We start from the raw sequence: 27166 nt of genomic DNA, 5'->3' as shown, positions 1-27166 counted from the left end.
TTGTTTTAAATTTACGCCGCCATTTAAATATGATTTACAACAACGTTGGAATTGCAAGAAGTGAGCAGTACAGAACTCGGGGAATGTGAATATTTCAAAATATTACACTTCAGCATGTTTTTCAGTCACTCAATATTAATACAATCTTTTATGTTATGGTATATATGATATATAATACAAATCAGTAAAGACTTACCTCATTAAAAAGAATTAAATATATTAACAACGAATTCACGAACACAAAATGCAATTAAACTTATAAAAACAAACCAACGCCGGTAAAAGAACAGCTTTGGAGATGTGCAAAAAATTGTTATCGGCAATTGTTTAAAATAACCATAGATTTAAGAAGATCAGATAGAAAACATACTGCTTCGTAAGCTGTCAAATATCTCGCCCCCACTATCTACTATTATATTTTTTGAACAACTCAGTTGTGCAGTTTCGTCTATTTTAAAATAATTATTATTATATTATTATTATTATTATACCAGGCATGTCGCCATACGCGGAAAAAGGCAGTTTGTGCGCAGATAAATAATTGTAGACTTTTTTACATCTATCTCTTCTACCCTCTATGACAATAGTAGAGCCACAAACCGATATGCTCGCTGGTGCTGGTAGCAAGATCGGAAACATCTTTACCGTCCTTGGGTTGGTAGAGCTAGAGAGTGGTGGTGTTACTCAATAACGCCGGGTCGTAAAATTTGGAGGCGCAGTCGTTTTAAAAAAACGAAGTCTGGGACCACGAATAGGGTTGTTGACTATAAAAACAAACCATATACAAATTGTTGTTGATACAAAGATTTTATATAAAAGAACCTGCCTGTATAGTTAAATTTTAAATATATGACAAATTAGTGGTAGAAATCATTTATGAATTTTTGTGTTACTTAAAAACTAGACTGACGTCATAAGGGGCAATTGAACAAGAAGCTAGTAGCGATCCTATTGCATAATTTTGAAGAAGAAGAAAATATATCAAAATTGTCCATCAAACCCTGTTACCCTGTTTCCTGTTTTTTAAACAAAAGTGACAGTAGTGACACTAGTGACAGCAGTCTATCAATTAAGAGTATTTGTGATAGTTATTATTAATTTCCTGATTGTAATGGATTCAACAAAATTTAAGTGGTGTTTTGTTCCACATTTCACATTCCACATAGCCATTATGCATTATCTCCATAAGACTCCCGAACTGCACTATAATTTTCCTTAAATAAATAGGTATTTATATTTATTATTTATATTATAAATAAACACAATAAAATCATTCATTAAATATGTTAATTCTTACCTGAATGCTTTTATAGCTCTGATTTCGCCAATATTAAAACGGTCGTCTCTTTTTAAAAATTCAATTCATGATCATAAAAATATCAATTTTCGGTAAAATTTGCGAAGTAGCTTTCACAAATTCTGTTTCACACATTCTGCTTTAATTCTAAGGGAAGGAATATATTAAATGATTATTACTAAATAATAATTTTACTTAATAAAGGAATTTGAAGATTAAGGAAAATAACTTGTAGACTTGAAAATATTTTATGCAACAATGTCACTGACAGACTGACACTACTGACAGTGTTGACAGAGCATCTTCTTCCTCCAATTTTTTCCTTTACGCAATCATATACACATAATTTCACTACAAGGTACCCATTATGACGTCACAGCCGTTTTGAAATATTATTAAAAAATCAGTTTTAAATAATTATTTTAAAACTGTTCCAACGCATTTCTCAATCTCTAATTGTGCATACACACTAATTAGTACGTGTAGAATTATATTATCTACTTTTTGAAATTTGGTCAACAACCCTATTCTACAATAAATAATCTGAACCAACATTAAAAAAAACTTTTGACTTATTTGCAATTTGACATTCAGTGCACTCTGACGTCAGCGAAATTCATTTTCACTTTTGCACTCAGTGAGCACTGACAATATGTTCATTCTCTACTACCAAATCAGATAATAAAGGATGGAAATAGTCTCAGTGCGCACCGAGTACAAAACTGGAAATAAATAGAAAACACTGCGAGGTTAGGTATTTCCATCCTACGAGTTTGATTTTAAAATAATAGATGTCACTTTATAAAGTCGATATTGGCGATCATTCAAAACTATAACTTACTTTTGAAACACTCAATGTTCACTTACCTCTTTTTCGTTAATGAAAATTGTATCTTTTTTCGGGCAGAAAAAGGGTGATACCGCATAAAATACAAATTAGAATTTTCAAATATTTTATTGTAACATGTAAAATAGTTTAAATACATATAAGCTTCTAAATAAATTAACAATAAATAACTAATATTGCTTACTAAAAAATGTATAGTTTTTACAAAGTGGTAACATAAATATTTACAATAATATTACACAAAGTGGACTAAAATAGAGGCACAATATTTATTAAGGTTTAATTTTTACATGTAACTACACTTCAATATTTACATGCCTGCCATTTAAATGAATATCTACCTACTGAATTTTTTTAACATTTTGAATAGGTATACAGATATTATTGCATTTTACATCGACTCTAAATTAATTTAGCTAAATATAATCTTTAATATCTGATGTACAACATAATACGACGATATGGCGTTTGTGATTGCAATTTTCATGAGTACAAAAATAATGAAGGTCATTCAACATTTCTATACCAACCGTCTGTACAAAACCCCAAAGCGGTAAAAATCCTGACGAAAAAATGGCACGATAATAAAATGAAAATCACTTGTAGAAATATTCTGTATAAATAATTAGATTTGTCCAGAGCTACAACTTACCTTTTTTAGCAACTAATATCGTTTACATTGTTTTTTGTTTTTTTTTTTGGAATGAATATAAATTAATCCAAATAAACATTAATACAGGGTGTGTCTTTAAGTGGGGGTCATATTTATACAGGAGGCTTCCTTTGACCTTGAGAAACACGCATCAATAGTTTATTTTTTCAAATTCCGTCGTAAAAACTTTAACGTTTTTTTTTATCGCTTCCAACAATGAAAAACATTCAAATTCACAGTTATATGTACCGTCTCCAAAAGCAGAACAACAACTGATGCCCTTCGCTTCGTCACCGTTTACCAGCACTATCTCCCTTCACATGCATTGGAGATTGCCTACAATTCACGCGTTTGTAATACATGATTACAGTGGTGGCGTACACATGTATTAAAGTGCATTTTAAAGAGCTAATTATAACTTGACGATTTATTTGATTAAAAAAAAAAAGAATTTCAGATTCGCATGTACTATTACCCTTAAAAAAGTGACCCCCACTTAAAAGTTGCACCCTGTATACGTACATCAGTTACGTAAGCATCAACAAATAATAGATATATAAAACTTTTGTGCAGGATAGAATTATATCTGACGAATAAAAATAGAGTATTTTTATAATAAAAAAAAATATCTCGACGTGACAAATACAACCTTTTCAAATTCTAGTGGTTCTAGATAAAAAGAAATTTTGCAGATTATTTGAGTTTGAATTATTGTTAACCCGATTGTTTTTATATTTTTTTTAAATGGTGAAATAAAAAATTGTTATATACAGGTGGTCCATTAAGAACCAGGACACAAAAATCTGGTAATTAGCGTTACAAAAAATTATAAAACATTTTTAAAAGTGATGAATTTTTTTAATACTTAAGAGGACTCTGTAGCAAATAGGCAACCAACAATACATTTTTATGGATTTTATTACACAGTTTGTCTAAATATGAATTAATGCACAAATAACAGACTTTCCCCGATTTTAACGCAGATTTTCCATATAATGGTATTAGCTTGAAACTCAAATTACTTTTTGTTGTAAAGAAACTTGTAATTTGCCGATTTTGAACAAGCGGCATCGTAAATTACATATTTCGTGACACCAAAAAGTTATTTGAGCTTCAAACTAAGTCCATTTTATAGAAAATCTGCGTAAAAATGGGGGAAAGTATGTTATTTGTGTATGAATTCATATTTAGACAAACTGTGTGGTAAAATTTAAAAAAATGTATTGCTGGTTGGCTATTTGCTATAGAGCCCTCTTAAGTATTTAAAATATTAAATTTGTGAAGTTCCAATTTAAAAACCTAAGAGGCTTTGGAAATATCTCAAGATGAATATTTTACCCACCAATTACTGACTACTAATTCTATTTAGTAGAGTTTGCTTCACAATTTTAGGCACGAACCTAAAATTTTAGAGGGGTGTCTTGGTTTTTAATAGACTGCATTGTATGCAAAGGGTGTCTTGATTTCTAGGTGTACTGGCTTTTAATATAATACATAAAAAACAAATGAAATCCAAAGATCGTAGACTCTAAAAATGTAAATATTTGAAAAATACAACTTCCATAGAATTGCAAATCCTAAGCCAACTACGCTTTTCTAGATGTCAATTTTCTGGTAATTCAACATACAAGTTTTCATGAAAAGATTCAATAAATAAAGTACGTAGAAAGAAGTAAAAAGAATCAGCAAAAATCAGGTCTGTCTCACCTACGACCCGGGTCAGATGGTAGATTCAGTATATAAAATATCAAAAAAGTAAGGTTAGTAAATACAGAATGTATCACCAAAAGACTTCAATTGTTTTTTACTTATTATATTAACTGTCTGTACACATATAAATTGAGACACCCTGTATATTTATCACAACAAACCTGTACGCTCATTTCCGCAACCACTAGTAAAAAAGAATATTGAACTTTTATTCTCATGGTACCTTTGTTAAAAAAAAAACATCTGTCGGCCGTAAAAACGGCCCCCTTGAGTGAATATTAAAGTAAAGCGATATCCCAGATGTTTCAAATTTAAAAGAGGTAATGCCAACACGAAAACCGAAAAACTTTCGAAGAGCTAATGATGACCGATTACTTGGATCGAATTTTAACAACTGAAGACTGCTGTCAGTATCAGCGACAATAACGACATTTCTATAAATCTATCCACTCCTAAAGTTAACGCCTAAACCCAAGGAAGACAAGACGGACCTCTGCACTGACTACCGTAAATAAAAGGCAGAGAATACCTTTTATGGCGTCACTTCGGCCTGGGAGGGGGCTGAGGCGGTTGCGATATCGAAATCTGCCTGGGCGGGATAGTCCTGCTCGGTATAGGCGGGGGGGTGATGTGGGGGGGGATCGTGGTAGACAATTGGGCTGGTATAGTTTTTATACCGGGCGGGGGGGCAGGGGGTGCAACTCCGGGCGGCAGGGCCGGAGGGGGATACTTAGGGGGCCCTCCCATGGGTGTTATCGACCCGGGGTCGGGACTTACGGGAGGCGGAATGACGCAAGGATTTGGACTCGGTGGAACGGGACGTTCCTGAGGTGATGTGGCTGGTTTGAGGCACGAAGCGCCGGGCAGTTGCGACAAAGCCGACTGTTTCCGCTTCTGGGTGTTTTTGTCTACGCCAGCGGCCACGTAGGAGAAGACGCAGAGCACGGAGTAGCAGATTTGGTCAGCCTGGAAGTAATAATAATAAATGATAATATTCGCTGTTGTGTACAGGGTATTACGAAACCGATAACCACACATTCTTTGATCGAAAATAATTGGACTTTCCTTATACCATTTTTCATTTAGAGGCTCTTTTTCAAGATAAAATTAAATTAAATTTAAAAAAAAATACTTTGTACCTACTGGCACAGAGCGACCTACTAATTTGTAGCACTAGGGAAAATAAACATTTTAACACTCAAAACATGTTTGTAGTTAAACATCGAAATAGCTAAATTGTTTATCACGATGAGAATAAGATATTGCATAAATCCCATTATTTTCGCCCAAAGAATCTGTGATTAATCCTTTTGTAACACCTGTGTAGTAGAAATTAATCAACAAAGAAATGCTACATTATAGCTCTAGTAGCAGTTTTTATATGATCTGGTCGTTTTAATTTAGGAGAAATACAAAGTAAAATATTTAAAATCGCTTAAATTTACTGATAACTAAATTTTCATCGAGAGAAACATTAATTTACTTCTCTTTTATTTATTTTTTATTTTTTTTTTGCAACGCAAATTCACTCAACGCTGAATTTTAATAATTTAAGTTATAAAAACAAGGATTCCATTTTTATAACCAAATATGAGGACTTTTAAAAACTACTAAGTAAAAATATCCATACATGGTATTCCCATAATAGTTAGCTGGAAGATATAATATACAGGGTGATGCAAAAAAGGGACATGAAACGAAATCTTTTGCTTTAATTTTAGTTGATTCCTAAATTGTTCACCCTATATATTAGTTTTAAAAATTTCTATGAATTAAGTAAGGTAAATAATAAACAAAAACTCTTACTTTACATACGTAATGTCATGCATTCGATTTGGAGTGCAACTCATTAATTTTCTGTGCCATGCAAATTGAAAAAATCCTGTGGAAATTATGTAACATCTGGCTAGCCTATAACATTTCACACAAAATACATGCAAAAGTAAAAACTAACAAATTATCAAAATGGGAAAGCATATTACGAAAAACAAATTTTTTTATAATTTAAAAAATTCTTTTTAGTAAATCTTCGAGATATTTTTTTTTTTTATATATATCACAACAATTTATTTTCTCTACTAAAAATTCTACTAAAATGCTTTAAACTACTAAATAGCCAGATGTGCAACTTACCATGGGCGATTTATACTTTCTCTGGATAACGTGCCTAGTTTTGGGATCTAAAATGATAAAATATATTTTAATCCTTAATTTTGTATCTGGAACGCTAAATGCTTTTGCGTTCAAAAATGGAAGTTATTTTGTCGAGCTTAGCAAGGCAAAATATCCATTCGAGAACGTAAAAGCTTTTCACATTCAAGAAAAAAACAAAACAATATTTTTTTTGAAAACTGTGTGAAAAACCGTGTTTGAATCAAGACGGTTTAGGCGCAGTGACTATCATGACTATCAACAACCTAATAAAGACTAAAAATTAGTTGTTTGAAAAAGTAGCGTCAGAATTATATGTATACTTAACATATATACATTTTCTAAGAGTGTTTAGTTCAAAATGAGCTCGGAAAGTGAAGACGGGCATTTACCAGAGGAAGTATTGGAAGCTGCACAAAGTGCTGTCTCACAATTAATCCCCAAAAAATCTTCGAGATAGTACAAGATTGCCTACAACGAATTCAAAAGGTGGTGTAGTTCGAAAAAAATTCAAAAAGCGGTAGTACGGGCATATTGCAAACATAAAATTAAACTTTCAACGTTAGGGTCAGTATATTCCACGTTAAAAAGTACACTGAATGCCAAAAAAAAATTTAAATATCAGAAAATTTCAAACACTAATACCATATTTGAAAATCAGTTGGATATCCTCGAAATAAGTTCAGAATTCTAACGAAAGAGAAAATTTGAGATTTTTACAAGAAGCACCTGATTATAGATTTCTGCTAGAAAAGGTAATATTACTGCCATTAAACAACATGGGGGATAGCGGCGTTCTAGTATCGGCACTTTCAATTTACACGTAGTGCAATATAAATAAATAAATTGTAATCGTTCTGTTTTGTATTGAAATGTTATATTACTGTTATATTATTACGTATATTGTTTAGTTAATAAAATCATAAGTTTCGAAAAAATGACAAATTATTTTGACATTTGTTGTATGTTTTAGAACGAAAAAGACTCACTTTGTCTACCGAAAATGTCGATTTTTGATGACAATTTTCGAAAAATAATTTGTTGATATTTTATATACAGCGCAATTAAAAGAAAAATCACAAATATTTTTAAAATATACTTACTGAACTCTTCGATAACAAAAATGTTTCCCTTCTGAGTAAAGCACTTCCTAATGTGAACGATCCTCACGAAAAACTAAAAACAATTTAAAGTTACAGAATTTTTTACAAAATTTTAAAAATTAACAAACAAAATCTCATATTTAACAATTTTTTAGACGAAAAGTCAAATATATTTCGATATTGCAAAATCTTAGCTTGAATTTTATTTTACGTCAATCGGAGTTTCTGAGAACCGAGGTATGCCAAATATGAGATTTCGGTAAAGGTAGGAAAGCCAAAAGCAATAGATTACATGCGCTATAGCACCATGCCAGAGCCCTAGGCAACTTTAGAGATGGTTTGACAATGTAAAGATGGACCTACACTGTTAAAAAACTGATAAACGTGTGTGTGGGGTGTCTCAGTGTGTCGGAAAAGTGTTACAAAAACTAGTGCAATAAATGTGTATCAGTTGCCATGCGGTCTTGACCCCGCAAAATAAGCAGCTACTTCAGCTACAGTTATATGCACAACACTAAACTTGGGGGACTCGAGTACGTAGCCGTGGCTCAAAACTTTGATATTTATTTTTTATTTATTATTCAGTTCTTTAGGAGAGGAAAGAGGTTAAAATGCGTCAACACAACAAAAAAAAAACACAACGTTTACATAACATTAATGTTACCACAAACGTTGCTCTCGATGACTAAGCTTTTATTTAAGACTGTAATTCGGCACAGTAATAAATAAAAGCGGTAAACAACGCTTTGCTTCGTATTTCACTGTGCGGCAGAATTCGGTTATCTTAAAAATTCGGAATCAACGCATTTTTGGGATGCATTAGCTGAAATCTACAGGAAAAGCTTCTAAACTAAACAAAGACTATTCACTAAAACTAACGATCAAGAATTAATTATAGACCAATTTTGTAGATACCTCAAAATCCTGCAAGCAGCAACGTTTCGACGTGGACATATAAAGAAAAAATAATAACAAACAATTAGTATAGTTCTGACAAAAAAGGACCATCTCAAAAGTTCCTATTAAGCAATTCACGAGGAGCTGCCTTGAGTCATTGACGCTGTACCGGCGCTGTGTCTTTCACCGGGTCAAGACAGCTCCTCCCTTCAGTTACGAATTTTATCTTAAAATGACAAACATGACCACTCAGTTTGAACATCGATATAACAGTTGTAAAAGTAGAAAAATATTGAAAAAAGAACATCCAACATTCAACAAAGTGTAATAAAAAATAATCAGTCCAGCTAATATATTTTGCACATCGAGCAGCATGCATTTAATAATGTAATATCGGGGTCATCCACTTTAGCATTCCAAAAGGCGTTAAATATAACCTTTAAAACAACTGTATCCATAAACAAACACCAAAGACGGGGAAGAAATATGACCACGATTTCTTAAAAACGTCTCTAACTCGTCAAAAAGTAATCGCGTTCCTTTATCGAGTAAAACAATATTACCCAATTACAGTTTGCAGTTTCTAAAACCTGATTTTCATTTAACAATTTTACACATTATTCAAAAAATTGGTCAAGTTATATTGGTACGCTTAATGCAGAAAATTTAGTTCTAATTTGTTGGTCAATTTTAGGGATTTTTAGTGATATTTTTTTATATTACATTAGTTACATTTTCTTTGTTCTTGCCATTATACAGGGTGTTTCAGAAAGACCTCCCGTAAATACAGGGGGTGATAGTACGACAAAAAATAATAATTTTTTATCCTATTAACTATATGTCTATCTCCTCTTGTTTTCGAGATACAAAAATGACAAAATAAAATTTTTTGGATAGAATTTTTATGAAAATTTCCAAACGGTGCAAAATATTTTGATGAAATTTGGTATTCCAGGGTTTTTAAGGATGCCAAATATGCTAGTCTAATTATTTTTTGGATATTTCATAGAGGGCGTTAATTATGCTACATTCCTATTACATTTTAAGTTCTAATTTTTTTAAGGTTAGGTTTTTTTTTACCATTCGGACTCCAATTTCTAATGTACAATTATATTTTCCAAAAATAATGTACTCTTGTTAGAACTTCCTAATGTGAATGTTTTTTGAGAAAAAACACTTAATAAAAGTCTTACAATATTACGATGTACAAAATAAGTGACTTTTCTCAAAGTAGGCTTATGTCAAAACTTACTGATGGATGTCTCATAAACAACGCATATATTCTCAGTAATATTTTAAACTCTAATTAACTTATATCAAAATTTTAGTGACATTAGTCATTAGTAACTACAGTCACTAACAATCACTAAAATTTTGATATAAAGTTAATTAGAGTTTAAAATATTATTGAGAATGTATGCGTTGTTTATGAGACATCCATCAATAAGTTTTGACATAGCCTACTTTGAGAAAAGTCACTTATTTTCTTAACCGTAATATTGTAAGAGTTCAATTAAAAGCCTTTTTTCTCGAAAACCGTCCACATTAGGAAGTTCTAATAAGGGTACATTACATTTAAAAAAATAAAATTGTACATTAGAAATTGGAGCCCGAATGATAAAAAACCTAACCTTAAAAAAAATTAGAACTTAAAACGTTATAGGAATGTAGCATAACTAGCGTCGTCTATGAAATATACAAAAAATAATTAGACCAGTGATTTGACATCCTTAAAAACCCCGGAATACCAAATTTCATCAAAATATTTCGCACCGTTTGAAAATTTTCGTAAAAATTCTATTTAAAAAATTTTATTTTGTCGCTCTATATCTCGAAAACAAGAGGAGATAGACATCTAGTTAAAAAGACAAAAAATTCTTATTTTTTGTCCTACTATCACCCCCTGTATTTACGGGAGGTATTTCTGAAACACCCTGTATTAGTTACACAATACCAAAAGTTGGCAGGTTTAAATTTAGCCAATAAATGGGCTAATTTATTGTAACGAGTAACATTATTGTAACAGTATCTCAAAAATTGCTAATTGTAACAACTTCTTGTAACCAATTTATTGAACAATTTTTGACTCAATAAATATTTTGCCTAAATAACATCATTTTTTTTAGGAGAAAAACATTTCAATCCAAAGACTAATTGGGCAACTCTAAAGTAGTAGTAAGTAATGCAACGTCTTATCAAATTTTGCCGAAATTAGTAACAAAAAAATTGTGGTTACGTGACAATTAATAAAAATGTATAAATTCTCTATTGTGATATGCGTCCAATTAATTTTTAGCCATGGAATCGCCCTGTGGTATGGAACAATGAATAAAAAGTGATGAGACTGAGGAACGAACGAAAAAAAAACATTAGTACAAACCAAATTACTACCTTAAGAGGACAAATATCCATGACACGAGCCTGTAGACTGTTTATATGACAAACCTACGTTCTATTCTGAAGAGAATATTGAAAAATAGTACGGAATGCAGAACAAGTATGGCAACCGAGCGAGTGGCGAGAGCAAATAGGAAAGTTTGAGTGGTCCTTGCAAAACAAATGCACAACAGCGCACCCAACGACATGGAACAATCATAAAATATATTTACATCGAAGATCAAAATACGTCGGAAACTTTGGGTAGGTGATATAGCTACTTTACTATTTTGATCTTCAACGTGTAGAAATTAATTATTGTTTATAGATTCATGAAACGGGTTTATCTACATTGGAAGAATTCGTATTAAAAAAAAAATAAAATGAACCCCAATTCCAAACAATTTACTTTTTGGTTCGCATCACTGTCTCCGTTATTAATTGAGAAACACAGTTAAATTAAAGTACGGTAGTTTTGAAATAATTTCATCCAATGTACATAAAAACTATAGATCCGCACTATACAAAAAAAATCTAAATCTATTAATAAACTGATGATCTGCTCGTTACTACAATATACCTTGCTGTTGGCGAAGAGCAGGCCCACTCCCTCCATGCAAACCTGCAACAGGCCTCCCTCGCCCGTGCTCATATCCTGAACGGGAAACTCGCCTCCCAGTTCGGGGGCGGTTCCGGCAACGCCGCCCCTTTCCATGGCATCCTTTATGCAGTAATAGAGCTGCTTGGACTGAAAAAAAAAACAGTTTCACGGTCACATAAATCCAAAAAAACTAAAAAAGAAATTTGTAGACGTACTTTCTTCGTGTAGTACTTATGCAACTGCGTCTGTTGCCCGTTCCGTCTCCAAAGGCACAGAACTTTATTTTTCGGGCTGTAGGTCATATTGACCAGCCTCTCGAACCACCACCTTTCCACGATTACACCCGACACAGACCTGAGCACCAATCCGTCGTCCCTTACTTCCATAAACCTAAAAAAATTTAAATGTACGCGCGAAACCGAAGTACGAATAAATAAAATTAAAGTTCTTCAATATTACTGTGTACGAACCTCAACTCTCCAGTGCAATCGACGCCCTGATGTACCGTAAAGCTCTGCCGATGCAAAAGACGAGACCCCAAAGGTTTCAAATCGATATCGTTACCATTCTACAAAATTATTAAATCGATTATCCCAAACTTGAATTTTTTCGCCGTTCACTTACCAACTGGTGGATCTGATCCAGCAACAAATTCACTTCTTGACTGTAAACCAAGCCGATGTGACTCTTCCCAAGTAGCCTCCTTATTTTCCTCTTAACTTCGTCCTTATTACAATTGAGCATGACCAAAATAGCCGTTAAATTATACAACTGCGTCGCTAACAGTTTATCCTCCTCGTGTTCTAGTCTTTTTCTCTCCGTGTCGCTCAGGCTCTTATACCGCTCCATCATTTCTCTCGGTCCCTGACGAAATATACCGAAAATATCAATGGAATTTACAAATCCAAATATCAACGTTTACCTGGTCCATTCCAATCATGTCTCTCTCCTGCGACACGGCGTCTAAGAAGGCGTCTTCCCAAAACTGCATCTGATCCCAGAGCGTGGACCTTTCTTTGCCCAACATGCCTTCGAACAGATAAGTTCGGATGGCGTCGGGGCTCGGCGACGTCGCCGTGTTTATTATGTGGCCCCCGTGGTACCTGAACCCGGTGCTAAGCGACGATTTACTAGACCAGACGCTGGAGGTGCGTTGTTTCGGCAGCTTCGGGAACTGAAAGGAAGAGGGTTAAAATGTACGGAAGTGCTTAATCGAATTTTCACTACTGTTTCTAAAAACGAATGGTAAAATTTGTATTAATAGAGCGCTGCATTTGATTGTTTTTATGTGAAAGCAAGATTTTACTCGAAAATAGCATTACATGATATTTCTATTACAATAATTAAGTTTTAATTGTTTTTTTATGTAAATGGTATAAAGTGACATGTCAAACCGCCATTTTAAGGCAAACTGGAACATTGACAGCGGTACTTGGTCAATGTAGGAACTTTAACAGATATTAGAGATGTACCGTCCTGAGGACACTTTTCAATATTGAAAAGTTGTATGCGCATGCGCGGAATTATTTGTTGCATTCATAGTTCCCGCCAAAAATTTTTGAGGTTGGTACATGTAAAATTAAAGATATTTAGACATTTTCATGTAATTTTGTTGGTAATTGTTTAACTGAAACTGACATTTTAAAAATATATTATATAATATATTATTTTTGGCAAAGTTAATGATTAGTAAATAGTAATCAGTTGACTCTTAATTTAATATTTAATACACAAATAGTTTATAAATGAAGTATGACGCCAAAATCAACAGTTTGGTTATATTTTTCTGAATTAAGTAAAAATCATTATAAATGTAACTTCTGGTCAAAAATAATTTTTAAGAATTCCAGTAGGATGGAAAAACATTTAAATAAGTGTATTGGCTGTGCGGGGAAAATTAGAAACCAGTTTATAAAAAAGTCTAAAGATAGGTAATAAGTCAAATATATCGACACATATTAGAATAAAAGTAATGTTTTGCTTTGTGTATCCTCAAGCAGTGACGTGTGAAAACATGACGTCACTCATAGGTGCCTTATTAGATTCAAGGTCAAAAGCACATTTCCCGACATGTCCGAACATTTTATTGACATGTCCGGACATTTCATTGACATGTCCGGACATTTCATTGACATGTCCGTAACACACTTTTCCGAAAGGTGCTCATCTCAAATAAATATTATGATGAAATGCCATCTAGCACACTATAAACAAACTAATAATGACATTATTGTGATAAATTTAAAAGTTACTCGTTAAAATAAAATGTTCAACAATATTATTTAAAAAACAGTCCTTATTTCCGAAAATTAAATTAAATACCAATATAAAAAAAGCCACAATGTTATATACAAAATACAAACCCCAAACTGGCAAGATTCATATTGGCATTTGACATTCGGTCCGTAGAAATGGCCTTTAAGCGAAAACACAGAGTTAAATAAAAGAGACTTACCTGAAGCGTTTCTACTTCCGTATCGGAGACCGTGGACCGGAACGAAGCCTGGCCGCCGCCCCTGTTAAGGTTACAGGCTGGACCGGTAGTTATCGACCCTCCGGAAGGAGACACAGTGCCCCCCGAACCATGCATAGTGCCCTCAGCCTGTCACACAACACGGAATGTCAAGCACATTTAAGAATCGTTCCATTTCATGAAATATTTGAATCGACAACCAAAGCCCGATAGAGAAAATAGAATGGAATAATTCAAAGGAAACATGTACGGAAACGTGCATATATATATTGGAATTTCACTTACGTCAGAGTCGAACGATGTTAACTTGCTGAACAGCATGTTCTTCTTCTGTGTGAGCATGTCCTTGAACATGTCGGCCGTCGAGGGTTGGTCTTTGTCGGAATCGTCTCCGGTTAACCGAACTTCAGGCGGATCTTTAAATTAAAAAAATATGTACCTGATACTGCATTATTTGGTTACCAAAAATAATTGAAAAAGTTCATAAAAACAATGCACGTCACTGCTTCCAATTAGGTTAACACGTAATTTGAGGTTAGACTAGTCTGTCCAGCAGCGAGGTATGAAAATTACAATAAAAAGATTTTAAAAAATATAATTTTCGTGTCAGAATTTCAGAAACACACATTTTAAAATATTTACCTGCTTGAGATGACTTCCTTGACGATTCCCAATCAGAGGACTGGATTGAATATCTGGGACTTTGAGGTGATCTTGGACTTGAGCTCTAAAAAAATTAGAACATGTTCATAGCTCAATATAGTGTATGTGTAATAATTACATGAGTAAGATCGGCCCCGTATTCGCTTAAATCTTTAGTCCAGTAATGGGTATGCGCAATTTCGCACAACTGAAACGCGGAAGCCATGCCTCCTAATCCGTAATTACTGTAAGTTACTTCCAAACCATGCACAACGGCCTGTATCACTTTGAGCATCCCTTTCCAGATTGCTTTCGATACGCACTAAAAAAAAAATTCAACAATTAGTGAAGGAAATAGTTAAACTTTCAAATAAATCTACTTACGATGTCATCGATATGATCATCTGGAGCAATCCTCTTGTCTAAAGTTTTGTTTAACTTGCTGACGACAAAATTTCGGTACGACTCGTCCTCCATCAGTTTCTTTAACCTATTCATCTTCAACCAGCCCACGCCTTCCCCTTCCAAAACACTAGTGACGACCTATAAACGATCAGACATGAAATATTTCGGAAACAAACTCACACTGGACTTACGTCTTTCAAAAACGCTTGATTTTCGCTGTTGGTAGCGCTCTTATCCACGGACTGCTTGCGCTGTAAGTCGTCTTGCCTTCTCGGTACATGTTTTATCAAAGGGCTCTTTTCGGCCAAGCCCTTCGGACCTCTATTAAAAGGCCCGAACATGCCAGTTTTCAAGTTATCTTTTGGTTTCGGCTTCTGCTGCTGCTGCTGAGTGTGATGTTCCACGGCTTTCGTGGCCTCCTTTTTGGTACCGAATAGGTCAGAAAACATGCTGGTGGTGCTCGCGGCGAGACCGTTAATATCGGAACTTATATTCGAGAAGAAATCTCGGCTCGCTCCAGTCAGGACATTCGACGTTGCAACTATAGACGTGTTACTTGTAGATTCTCTCCTCGCGTCGCTTTGTTTCGTGAAAGAATCTCCCTGAGAAAAATTAAACGATCATTTATGATGCGAATCCTGTTGCATTTATAACATCACTTTCAAAATAAATTAACAGGAAACTCAGCTCCGATAACTTAGTTATACCATTTCTACATTTGAAAAAACAATCCTTCCAACACAGAAATAATTGGGCTGTTGACATTTGTGCAAAATAATGTTTACAAGTGTTTTGAAATTTTGCAATATTCATTCAATATGTGTTTTTTTCGTAAGACTATTTGAACAGACTGCTAGATAATTAATAGTTAGCTTATTTTATTACCCGCAATAATCCTTTCTTTGTAACCGCTTCCTTGGCACTTTTGGTTAAATCGCCCAGTGTCGACTTCCCCACGTAAGTCAAATCGTCTAGAGTGTTCTTGCTCATGGCGGTGGCGGTTTTACTAGCCTCTATGGCACTTTTGCTAGCCTCCTGGACACTCTTAGAAGCCTCCTCAGCTGCTTTTTTAGCTTGAGTCGTCAGCTAGAACAACATATAAATGAAGCTGTTGCATTAGGTACAGAAGTCGCGAAGAAGTCGTTCGAATCAAACTAACCTTGTCGAATGGAGCAAATATGTTACTTTCTTCTGCTTCTGTAAGTTTTTCTTTGGCTTGTATCTTTAACTGTAAATAATGTAAGAAGTTGTAAGTGTACATGTAAATTTATACGTGTGGGGCGTATTCTCAGTTTGCTGACAATATGGTTATACGGAAGGATGGTACAGCTTCGGATCTTCATTATTTTTAATTCAGACCATGACTTTTAAATTCCAAATTGAAGTTGTTGCGAGACGACGTCACCTACCCTGACCTAACCTAACTTAATCTAAACTTCCTAACCTTATATTACTTTCAACCACATTTCTTCTGAGAAAACAAATGTAAATTTTAATTGTGTTTATTTAGAGAAACTGATCTATAGAATATTGAAATTTTAAAAACAAATAGAATGCATACAAAATTATCAGCATCTGATTCTCTGCCATCTTTGTTAAAAAAAAAAATAGGTTAGACACAAATAGGTTAAGTTAGGTTATATTAGAAATAGTTTAGACAACTGATGTATAGTAATAGTGTTTACAGTTTCATAATTGTGTAAGAGGATCTGATTTCTTTGTACCTTATCCATTTGTGCGAGAATACCATCCTGACTACTTTGCCTTGTAGTCTCTCTCACGAGTTCCTTTGCTTGGGAGGTAAACTGTTCGAAAATAGAACTCTGCGAGCTTTGCCTCGTTACCCCGCTACCAGCAGACAGTGGTAGATTTGGACTACCGTTTCCGGAGGATCCAAAACTAGACGTTCTGGCTAGCACGTTCCCAACGCTCGGCTGTTTCTGCAAACATGGTGTTATAGGAGGTACCTGTAACATATTTTTTTAATCAAGGTAACGACACAATTTAGTTTTTGTCTCACCGGTGTAATGGACCTTCTCCCTTTCCGTGGCGTAATAGGCCTTTCCACTTCACTTGACGGGGAAGTTTGCCTTACGTTATTGGTACTAACCACAGTCTTCGGGGTAGTTGTAGAATTCGAGTCAGATTCGTTCTCGTAACTACCAGTTTCCTCCTTGTCTACCTTCACAGTACTGACCTGCTCCGTTTTTAACTTGTTCCCAAACTCTAACTCGGAATCTCGGTTGAAAGATGGCGAACTCAAATCCGAATCACTACTAGAAGACGAATGAGGCGAATCCGATCTAGCCACGGGCAATTCCCCGTCTGGGTAACATAATTCCGACGGAGGTTTGTATACGTTTGCGACGTCAACGCTGGACGAGAAAGACATGTTTTGTGCTGAGACTTTCCTTTGTTCGTGGTAAGAGATGTAACCCGGCGATAAGTCTGACGATACCATTTCCGATACAAAGTCGCTTAATGACGAGTAACTGGAGCTAGTACTTTCCGCCTCTTCAGAGTCCGAGCCACTTTCGTCCGTTGGCTGGCTTTCTGTGTTCTGTATGCTTCTTAAAGCACCTAATGTAAAATAGATTAAAATAATAAATGGATGGATCTACACGAACGATGTTCCCGTCATATTAAAGTGTTACTTACCATTTAAAGAGCTGCCGTCATCCCAAACGACGAATTTAATCGGTTCTAATGTGTGTATATACCACTTAGGTTTATCACCGATCAGAGCCGGGTCCAGCACCCCAGTGTGAACCCTTTGAAAAGCCACATTAGTGGGTGTCAGAGACCACTCTGCTAGAAACTCCACGGCTTGAGTTCTCGCGAACCTGTTGAGAAACTGAGAAGCTCGTGGTCGTGACCTCAGGAAACTATTAATTTGAAACGCTACGACGGGTCTTGGGTATAACCTTAATGTTCGAGTATGCTCGGAAAAGTTTGCTAGCAAGTTTTGCGAGTTAAAGAAACGGACCTGAAAATTTTACAGTTATTAAAAATTCTTAAAAGTAATTCACATAATTTACCATTGCTACACGTGTGGCTACATCTACAGAATCAACGTCATTCCCGTAAATGAACGGATTGAAACCTAGCGAGGGTGTCGAAGGCCGTGTTTGTGGCGAATATGCGGGCGGTGTTGGAGTTATGGACAATCTCTGTTGCACATTGGTGTTTACTGGAGACAGCGCAGGAGATACTTCCGTCTCAGACGACTTACTTTTTGTTATACTGAAGCAAAATTTACAATCAGTGAAAATTGTTACGAAAATTTGTCGTTACTGCCTTCAATGTTAAATTGAATGAAAAATGTTCACCTTAATGTGTTCGGAGAAGGTATGCTCTCTCTTCTGGAGGGCTGAAGCTGCTGGTTTAACGTACTGGGTGTTGATAGGGATCCTATGGCCTGTATAATAATTATTTATTTACGTATTGCTATAAAATACATGAACACAGTCATGCCTGATACACCTAAAAGATTTTGTAGCCATTGAAATATAGCATTCAAAATACGTTTTAATAAACAGCAAAGAAAAAAATTTTTTAAATATGTTCATAATTCTGATTCAATTAAAACCGCAATAGTTTATATTTTATTATACAGGGTGTCCCAAAACATTTATGATACAAATTGTTTTTTCATCAACATTTTCACGTAAAATAAATCTCAATCTCTTCCCAAATTTCTGCAATTGTGTAAATTAGGGCTTTCAAACTGAAATCTTTGTGATTATTTTTATTTAGGAAGCTTAAAATTAAAAGAATTTGATGAGAAACTAATATTTTTTAATCACAGAATGGTAGAAACTAAGATGAGTGTGATAATTTTTTTCTACATAAAAATGATCATTACTAATGTTCATAAAAGAACTTCTAATTACAACAGCATTCCACAAAGTATTATTTAATTTTTAATACCCGTTATATTACCCAAAAAAAAAGCAAATTTGCTTAGAGGTGGAGTGTTTACAATTTCCAATTTCTGTAATTGCAGTTAGCTACTTCAGTTGCTATGTCAAAGAATAGCACACAATATACACAAGCACCAGCATATTTTCATTTGAACTGGACAAAAGTTTCAAAGAGTGACCGCAAAAATCGCCCGTTTTTTCACAATTCGCAGAGAACTAAAGAAAATAGATAAAAATATGTTTTTGGTCTCAAATTACTCGTAAAAAATTAAGATGAGCATAGCTTTTAGTTTTTTGAAAATATTCAAAAATCACCCCTATTTAGGATCGCCTAGATTTAGGAAGAAATGGATATTACCAATAAATATAAAAACTATTAGCATGTGAATGATCCCCAAAAATAGAGAATATCAGAAATAATTGTAAAAATTAAAAAAAAATATATTAAGAAAATTCACATGCTAATAGTTTTTATATCAATTGGTAATATTCAAATTCTTCATTTTTGGCATTTTTTCAACCCCTGATTTTTTAAATTTTGAAAATAATAAAAGCTATGCTCATTTCAGTTTTTTACGACAAGTAATTTGCGACCAAAAACATATTTTTATGTTTTTTTTTAATTATCTGCGAATTGTGAAAATCACAGGTTTTTTGTGGTCACTCTTTATTCAGAGAGAAACTAAATTTTTCTTCGAGTTTGGCACCCTGTCAGCAAAGGACGTTTGGATCGAAGGTAAATTCAGTGAAATCATCTTCTTCCGACCTTAATAACAATCTGTTGAAGCTCCATACAGACATGAACTATCGGGACACCCTGTGTAACTCTCATTAGCTGAACTTCATTACGTGAATAAAATTTATTTCAAACATGAAAGCATCAACCTCCTTCCTTTGTGCGAAAAAAGCATCTTGTACTGATTTTCATCAAATTTTTCATAGTTTTTAAAATTTAACTACTTCCGTACATTTAAGACTATCCTTAACATACAAATTATATGCAAATCAAAGCAAACATGCAGTCACTTTATAGGCTCATTACACCGTTTAACACTGCAATTACAGCAGAACCTCAATTAATCGTGCACGGAATACCCACTAAGCGGATTATCAATGTGGCAGTTCGTTTTTTGGCCGTTTTGTCAAAAACTTATTTACGTCTGCCATATGTATGCGACAAACAATGATCGACACGTGATCTGGCAATCCAACTTCGTAAAGTGTAATTTGCCTATTCCAAACGCATAGCGGTTCTATCTGATACTAAACTATCTGTAAATAATGCTGTGCCATGTCAACGTGTGCAAAAATTTAAAAATATTTACTCCGGTGCCGACTTGATCCATTAGTTGCATAGCCTTATTTGCAAAAGCAGAAGAGAAAGAAGTTAAAAGAAGAAAACACACACAGAGATTTGAAATATATTCTGAAAATATCAATCGGAGACTCTTATTTATTTGGATTTAATGGATTGAAAGTACCCAAATAATTGAGAGTTCAAAGATTTTAAATACAGGTACTTGTAACATTTTTACCTGCTTCAAGTGATTTTTTAAAATCGTGCCTTCTGGTTCGGGTAGAGGGGGTATCTCGTAAGGAGATATGAGTTTGTTAGAGTCCAAATCGACCAGCCAAACATCATCCGGTAATCTAAAAATAAATTATATTTACCTTCCAATAAGTCAAAACACTAAATTTGGCATTACTTGAAATTTTTCTTATACATCAAGAAACTGGCCGGAAGACCGATCACAAATGGAGTTGGTGCGAGAAGAAGCTGAAAAACATTCAGTCAACATCACAACATAAAAACTTTAAGTAACCTTTACCCACCTGTTCAGCACAGCTCATGCACGTCGGCAGCAGGGGGATCACAGGAAACATGTACTCTAAGGGATAAATCATCGTAACGAAAGCCATCACAGACATAGACAACGCGTTGTAGTCTCTCGATTGGAACACTACTTTATTTTCTAAAAGGATTATGGTTAACACTTTCAAACACGTTTCCACACCTGGAAATGAAAAAAGTTGACCCGTTTACGAATTTTCCTTCGACGAAACTTACCTAACAATTCCAGAGGCAGGTGTAATGGAAAATCGGCAAGGCTAAATCTGGTATGATTGGGCAATGCGAACACTAACGGGTCATATACGCTTGGAGATAATATCTCTACTTCCACCCTAAAAATACAGCAAAGTTAATTTTGATCGACTGTATTTCATTAAAGCATATGTTACTTTGTTTTTCCTGGAATGGGCACAGGTGATGAAAGCAATTTTAAAATCCATGTTTCGATCTCTTTAACGTCGTGAAGAACGATTGAAGAGGTAGAATCCGTTGCGAGTCCAGATAGGACACTCCAAACGTTATCCCTATAACACCATACATGTACATGTGAAAGAATTGACCCAGTAATATGCTAAAATACATTAGAAAAAAATATCCAAATGTTTCGCCGTTCTTCGCTATAGTTCGTAATTACACATTTTTGTGAACATTTTATTTAAAAACAGTAACTACTACTTTACATGTATTGTGTAGAAACTGTTTAATGTGCAATACAGCGTTGATACCTTTTATAGTGTCCTAATATAAAAAAAAAAAAAAAATTCAAATATAATTTGTTGCTAATTTATAGTTTTATTTGTATAATTATTTCTTCTTTGTAGTTTTTTCTTTACTCTATAACTAGATTGTACCCTGTTGAGAAGTAAATAAATAAATACGTATTTACCTTGACAGCTGCTTAGACCCTCCGACCCTCCTAGGATTGGACGATTCATTGCAAGCATCGATCAGTTTCTTAAGAATAAAAAGGCATTCCCGGAACATGGTGAAGAATGGGTGGTGCGACAGTATACACAATGAAGTGAGCGAAAGGTTTCTTATTCTCTAAAAATGCAATAGTAATTAAACAAATAAACATTTGAACAAAATGAGAACTACCTGACGTCGGCGACTTGCCCTCGGTGAAGGAGAATGACTTCCCCCACTTTCAGAATCGTTTGCGGGGATGACCCCTAAACGGGGAAGATTGACGGCCGTCGATTCCGAGTCTCTTCTACTAGGGCAGTCTTTCTCTGAATCACTCGGACCAACGTTACTACTTCTGTAATCGCTGAAACGTCGTAGGTTTCTATACCATTCTGAATTATAATATTTATTGTAAATATGAATATTCACCTAGAAAAAGCCGAGTCGGAACTCTTCTCCATACTCTTCCTCCAGGAGTCTCTCCTCAGGTTCGTGTTTACTCGGCCCTTGGCAATCCCTATACCGGCAGAAGATTTTTCAATAGGTCGGTAAAAGTTGACGCAGATTCCGAACCGAGTTTTGCCCGAGTCTTTGTCAGTAAGAGTAAAAACAAAGGAGGATGCCTCGCGAAGGGCGGTCCTTCTAGGCCCGACAGAAGAGCAACCTTCGGGTTGACAGAAATAAACCATGTCCAGGGGAAGGGGGAAGTCTTTGTGGTCTTGGACTGGGTAACGACGAAGAAGTTCTGGGGCCTAAATTTATTCAATTAATGTACAATTATTTACGGATAAGCCGATTTTTATTGCAATGTTTTCAATAAATTCACCAACCTCTTTAAGAATTCATTAATTTCTTTGATTGTGTGAAACCGCTATGACTGATGTTCTAGATTTGCTTTATCAGTGATGTCAGTAGCGAAACAATAGATTTATATTCAAGCAAAACAATATCAGAACATAACAATCAAGTTAAAAGCACCCATCCATCACATACCTATTATTCTCCGCACTCACCTGAATATGTGGACTGGTATTCTGCCTAGAAGGGTTATTGCTGTGCCTCGCCCCGACTATAGTTAGGTAATCTATGAGCCGGGGACATAGAAATTGTCTCTCAGCATCTAGAGACATTGTTGCCTTAAATTGGGTCACCTGTCCCTCATAAAGTCTAAAGTGAAGTAGCACATACTGGAACGGCGGTAAGAAAAGACTGGATTACTCTGAAAACCAATATTAAAGTTTATGTTTCTCGGCATAAAGGGAAGTTAAAGTTTTATGGTTTAATCCGTTGCGAAGAGAGGATGCTTCTGAAGGTAATTGGAGTCTCTTTAGAGATGTGATTTATGAAATTCTCAAATTAAATTCTTGCTAAGTATAAGGTCTTAGAAATTCATGTGTAATAGCAACATAAAAATGTCAGAAATAGGAAATATGTGAAAGGAAGGACTTCAGTCTCAGTACAATATTTTTTTATATACCGAATAATCACACAAAAATTTTAGATTTGTTGGTCTTTGAAAATATGAGGAAATGTTAAATAATGAGTTATTCGTAATTTTTTTTATGAGGAATTCATTTATTAATAAAAGAATGAATTCTGAGCACTGTATTTTGAAAACAAAGTACTTCCCGACGTACTTATAGGAATTTTTTTGTTAGCTTGTGATGTAGAATCAGTTTGGTCAAGAATTTAATTTACACTCAATATATCTCACTAATTGTAGACGGATACACATTAAAAATCTCTTTAAAAATAAAGTACATTTTTCAAAAAAATTTTATTAATTATTCGAGACGCAACATATTAAAGAATTAAATAGATTATAAATACATTACTTATTTTACATATAAAATTTGTAATCGTCTACGACTTAGACCATTCAACCTTAAGAACACGATCACGGTAAGTAGTTCCGTTGAGTTCAGAAATAGCTTTATCTGCGTCACTTCTAAATTTAAAATTTACGTAAGCAAAACCTCTGACACGACCAGTCTCCTTATCCTTCGCCAAATGAAGTTTCTTCCTTGGTCCAAATGGTTCGACAAGCTTTGCTAAGTCAGATTCAGTCGTGGAGTAATGTATATTACTGATGTAAATATTTGAGTAGCTAGTGCCATCCCGCCATGCCCTATTGGCACCATCGTCTTTAGGTTTTGTGTTAGGAGGAACGTCTTTCTCTTTGGAAACTTTTGGAATTAGATGATCTGAACCTAATGAAAACGTTAAAATTAAAGCAATTTTAGATTATAAAAAAAAAGAAATAAGAACTGGCCAAAATTGAATATATAACATAAATCAATAAAAACTTGCTTACCAGTACCAACAAGCAAAAACCTTCTCCTACGTAAGAGATTTTCTCTTGCCGATATAACATTTTTTAATGGACATTCAAAACTGTGGTGACGTCCCCTACATATACCACAATAATGCAACTCCCCATATTCTTCATTCTCTGGAAATATGCGATATTTTAGATTTGGACCAATTAGTTCAACTTCAAATTGGTTTGTGCCAGAAACATAACCATTTAAACTCTGTATCACTTTTGCGGCATCATAGCTGTGCTCGAAAACTATGTATCCATAAAATATTTTATTACTATCATCTCTTTTCAAATATATATTCTTTATATCTCCGTAAAGCTGGCACCTTAATAGAATAAAATTTTTCAAAGTTTCATTAGTAAAAGTTTCATCCAGATTTACAATTCGCACCACACAACTCTCTTCAGACATTTTCTAAAAAATGTAAATTGCTTCAACTGACGCCTGAATTAGAAGTAATTAATTTCATATAAAATAATTCATTCGAGTTAAACCATTTAAAAAATGGTGTAAAAAGAGAAACATACTTACCTAGTCTAAAAAAAGAAACGTATTAAAACTAATCTTATTTTACAACCACAACAGCTGTATGTCTAAAAAAATAGACCAATAGATAAAAACTACGTTCTTTGTATAAATTATCTTATCTATGAAACTACGTAGCCAAACTATGCACTTGTTTGTTCCTTATTACAGGTTATGGTTCTACTCTACAATCTACAATCTTATGACTGGGTAAAAGCCAGAGATATAGATATATATCTGGTAAAATCCAGGAAGCTGACAATCAGTACTGCCACTCCTATTTCGTTTACACAGAAATTTGAAACGTCTAATATTTCTCCATTTAATAAATATCAGACAGAGACAGAGAACCAAAAAAGTCAGTCATATCTCTATCTCTATAACTGTAACACTGAAAAAAGTGTTATTGTTCCAGACGATTTTTTTTTAAATTTCTATTGGTTCCGGTAAGTTTCAAATTAATACCAACTACAAAATAAGAAAATAATTTTTCAAATAAGTTAATCAGTAAAATCCTTCTCAAATAAAATTTACTAGGCGATCGAGACGACTATTTTGTCTGTGCTACTACTTTGTGTAGGCAGTAAAACAGAATGACGAAAACCCTCGACTCGATGAAACTGGCAGTTGGGTGGAATAATAGGTGGAATCGATAAAATTAATGACTACTTGTACGTAGTTGAGTTCCTTTCATTAAACATTAAGCCCACACTGATAAAAGTTATAACTGATAATGATCTACTCTGGTTTTGTTGCGGGTAACACAAAATCAGAGTAAATGATTATCAGTTAATATAAATACTGTACAAACAATAAGCCTGTAGGTAGATTCTTCGAAGAAAAAAAAACAGTTTTTAAACTCGACATTACAAAATGAGTTAAGATGAAATTCGCTATTGTAAAGAAAGGAATACGAAAATATTCGCGGCAATTAACTTATTAAAATTAAATCTTAAAATTAAAAGCCAACGTCGAACATATTAAAATCATTTTTTACGCAAAATTTACGTCAAGTTTTGAAATATTCATGTTTAAATATGAAAAATCTATAGAAATTTGAGAAAAAATCGAAATTGTAAATCTCATCAGCAAACAATTTAATAGAAGTAAGAAACCTGCATTCAGAAAAACTCATCAAAAGTGGTCATCGCCATGGGAGGTGCCTATATAAGTACGGTTCCTTAATTTTATTTGTAAAACGGAAGTCTACGCGGTACTGATAAGCAAATGCTTATCTCTTATTAAGCGGGTTATTAACATAATGTGTATGTTGATATACAGTTTTGATATAATAACAATAATATAATAAAACAAAATATTTTTAGGCGGTACTACTATCAAATATGTATCTGTAATAGAGAAATAGAGAATTAGAGAAATAAATAAATATACGAGAAACAAAAATGTTTCAACATTTGTCATAATTTTACAAAATTAGACTCATTATGTTTTCAGAATTAGCTAACAGTAAAAACAATAACGATTTTCAAAAGATGAAACATTTTATTTGGGTAAATTTTTTTAATTATAGGTCTACTGATGAATATAATTATATTAGACAAAAGCTCAAAATTCGTTTCTTTCTTTCCTTTTGCAGCGGAATTTGAATCTCATTAATTGATTAAAATGAGACGACGAAGTTTACAATTTGAAAGAACAATAATTTTTTCCAATGTACTACTTATAATAATGAGGGCTTTCGTTTTGGCAAAAATAGTACCTATTAGCAACTAATATCAGTTCAGAGTAACTCTAAAATTGCTATTGGCTGCTGATAGCTACTATTTTTGCCAAATCGAAAGGCCCTAATGTGTCAGTTTCATTGTTTCCCAATTTTTACTCACCCTATGTATGTTTTAATATCGCTATTAGCAATCGATTTACTCTAATAAATATATTTGATATGTCACTAAATAGCAAAAATCGTTACTTGGTTAAAAACGTACAACCGAGGTCACTAAATTCCACAACACCCCTATTGGAAATGGAAAATAGCACAACGTACCTACACCTATGGGTGCACAGAAAACGTGGATCAATAACATACGAAACTGAGTTGTTGCGTACGTATTTGTGCTATATTGTCTAAAATCGGAAGCAAGCTTTTAGATATTTAAGGAAAATGTCCGATTTCGAAGCATTTTGCGATACTTAATTACCTACTGCAGAAAAATTTATTACAATTAACATTTTATTATCAAATTTTCGGGAAGATTATATTTCTTCCTTTTTGAATTTCTGTATATCGATTTTAATATAATATTGCATGGTATCAAAAATAATGAAGTTTTGACATACTCACCCGTATGTGAACTTGGATAATACTGATTTTCCATATCACTTTCCTGCATTTCCACGCCCGTTTACATGATTTTCACAGGACTCGGCGAGTGAACCGTATTCCAACGGGATTGCGCATGTACATTTAAAGCTGCGTATTAGAGCTCCGACTGGCCGTTTCGAGATCTAAATTAAACGATTT

General features: G+C 34.0%; 2 protein-coding genes across 10 annotated transcripts; both read right to left on the bottom strand.

Annotated features, from left to right (window-relative positions):
• Window positions 1-4006: 4006 nt before the first annotated feature.
• LOC108915327 (MAP kinase-activating death domain protein) lies at window positions 4007-27095 on the bottom strand. 9 transcript variants are annotated; one of them, XM_018721329.1, is made up of 33 exons: window positions 26987-27093; window positions 22849-23054; window positions 22265-22587; window positions 22028-22199; window positions 21816-21973; window positions 21319-21453; window positions 21146-21261; window positions 20911-21092; window positions 20784-20854; window positions 20613-20727; window positions 18484-18572; window positions 18193-18397; window positions 17813-18140; window positions 17175-17734; window positions 16879-17121; window positions 16314-16382; window positions 16040-16240; window positions 15346-15756; window positions 15134-15292; window positions 14889-15071; window positions 14750-14834; window positions 14393-14523; window positions 14090-14236; window positions 12557-12808; window positions 12259-12498; window positions 12105-12202; window positions 11850-12024; window positions 11614-11781; window positions 8676-8684; window positions 7761-7833; window positions 6640-6686; window positions 6313-6417; window positions 5387-5472 (listed from the first exon to the last, which is right to left on the bottom strand). In XM_018721329.1, the coding sequence occupies exons 2-32, from the start codon at window positions 22963-22965 to the stop codon at window positions 6328-6330; spliced, it is 5352 nt and encodes a 1783-aa protein (XP_018576845.1). In that variant the 5' UTR covers window positions 22966-23054; window positions 26987-27093; the 3' UTR covers window positions 5387-5472; window positions 6313-6327. The 9 variants fall into 9 exon arrangements, with proteins under 9 accessions (XP_018576842.1, XP_018576843.1, XP_018576844.1 ...); XM_018721330.2 differs by having other exon boundaries at window positions 5408-5472; window positions 6322-6417; window positions 26987-27094; XM_018721326.2 differs by lacking the exon at window positions 6313-6417 and having other exon boundaries at window positions 4007-5472; window positions 26987-27095.
• On the bottom strand, window positions 23631-24982 carry LOC108915329 (eukaryotic translation initiation factor 3 subunit G-B-like). The gene is made up of 3 exons (XM_018721335.1): window positions 24691-24982; window positions 24150-24573; window positions 23631-24045 (listed from the first exon to the last, which is right to left on the bottom strand). Exons 2-3 carry the CDS (start codon window positions 24568-24570, stop codon window positions 23699-23701), a joined length of 768 nt encoding a protein of 255 aa, XP_018576851.1. The 5' UTR covers window positions 24571-24573; window positions 24691-24982; the 3' UTR covers window positions 23631-23698.
• Window positions 27096-27166: the final 71 nt, after the last annotated feature.

This window comes from Anoplophora glabripennis, unplaced genomic scaffold (genome assembly GCF_000390285.2).
Source record: "Anoplophora glabripennis isolate ALB-LARVAE unplaced genomic scaffold, Agla_2.0 scaffold589, whole genome shotgun sequence".
Taxonomy (NCBI): Eukaryota; Metazoa; Arthropoda; class Insecta; order Coleoptera; family Cerambycidae; genus Anoplophora; species Anoplophora glabripennis.
The sequence above is the reverse complement of the archived record's forward strand: the minus strand, read 5'-3'. Positions and strand labels throughout refer to the sequence as shown.

Excerpts from the sequence above, each read along its gene's own strand:
- LOC108915329 (XM_018721335.1), bottom strand. The coding sequence starts at position 24,570 with ATGTCTGAAGAGAGTTGTGTGGTGCGAATTGTAAATCTGGATGAAACT. Across the intron at positions 24,046-24,149 it reads GTTTTTGCTTGTTGGTACTG|GTTCAGATCATCTAATTCCA; the intron begins GTAAGCAAGTTT and ends CGTTTTCATTAG.
- LOC108915327 (XM_018721326.2), bottom strand. The coding sequence starts at position 22,965 with ATGTCTCTAGATGCTGAGAGACAATTTCTATGTCCCCGGCTCATAGAT. Across the intron at positions 22,588-22,848 it reads ATACCAGTCCACATATTCAG|GCCCCAGAACTTCTTCGTCG; the intron begins GTGAGTGCGGAG and ends GAATAAATTTAG. Across the intron at positions 15,757-16,039 it reads CAAAGAAAGGATTATTGCGG|GGAGATTCTTTCACGAAACA; the intron begins GTAATAAAATAA and ends AATTTTTCTCAG.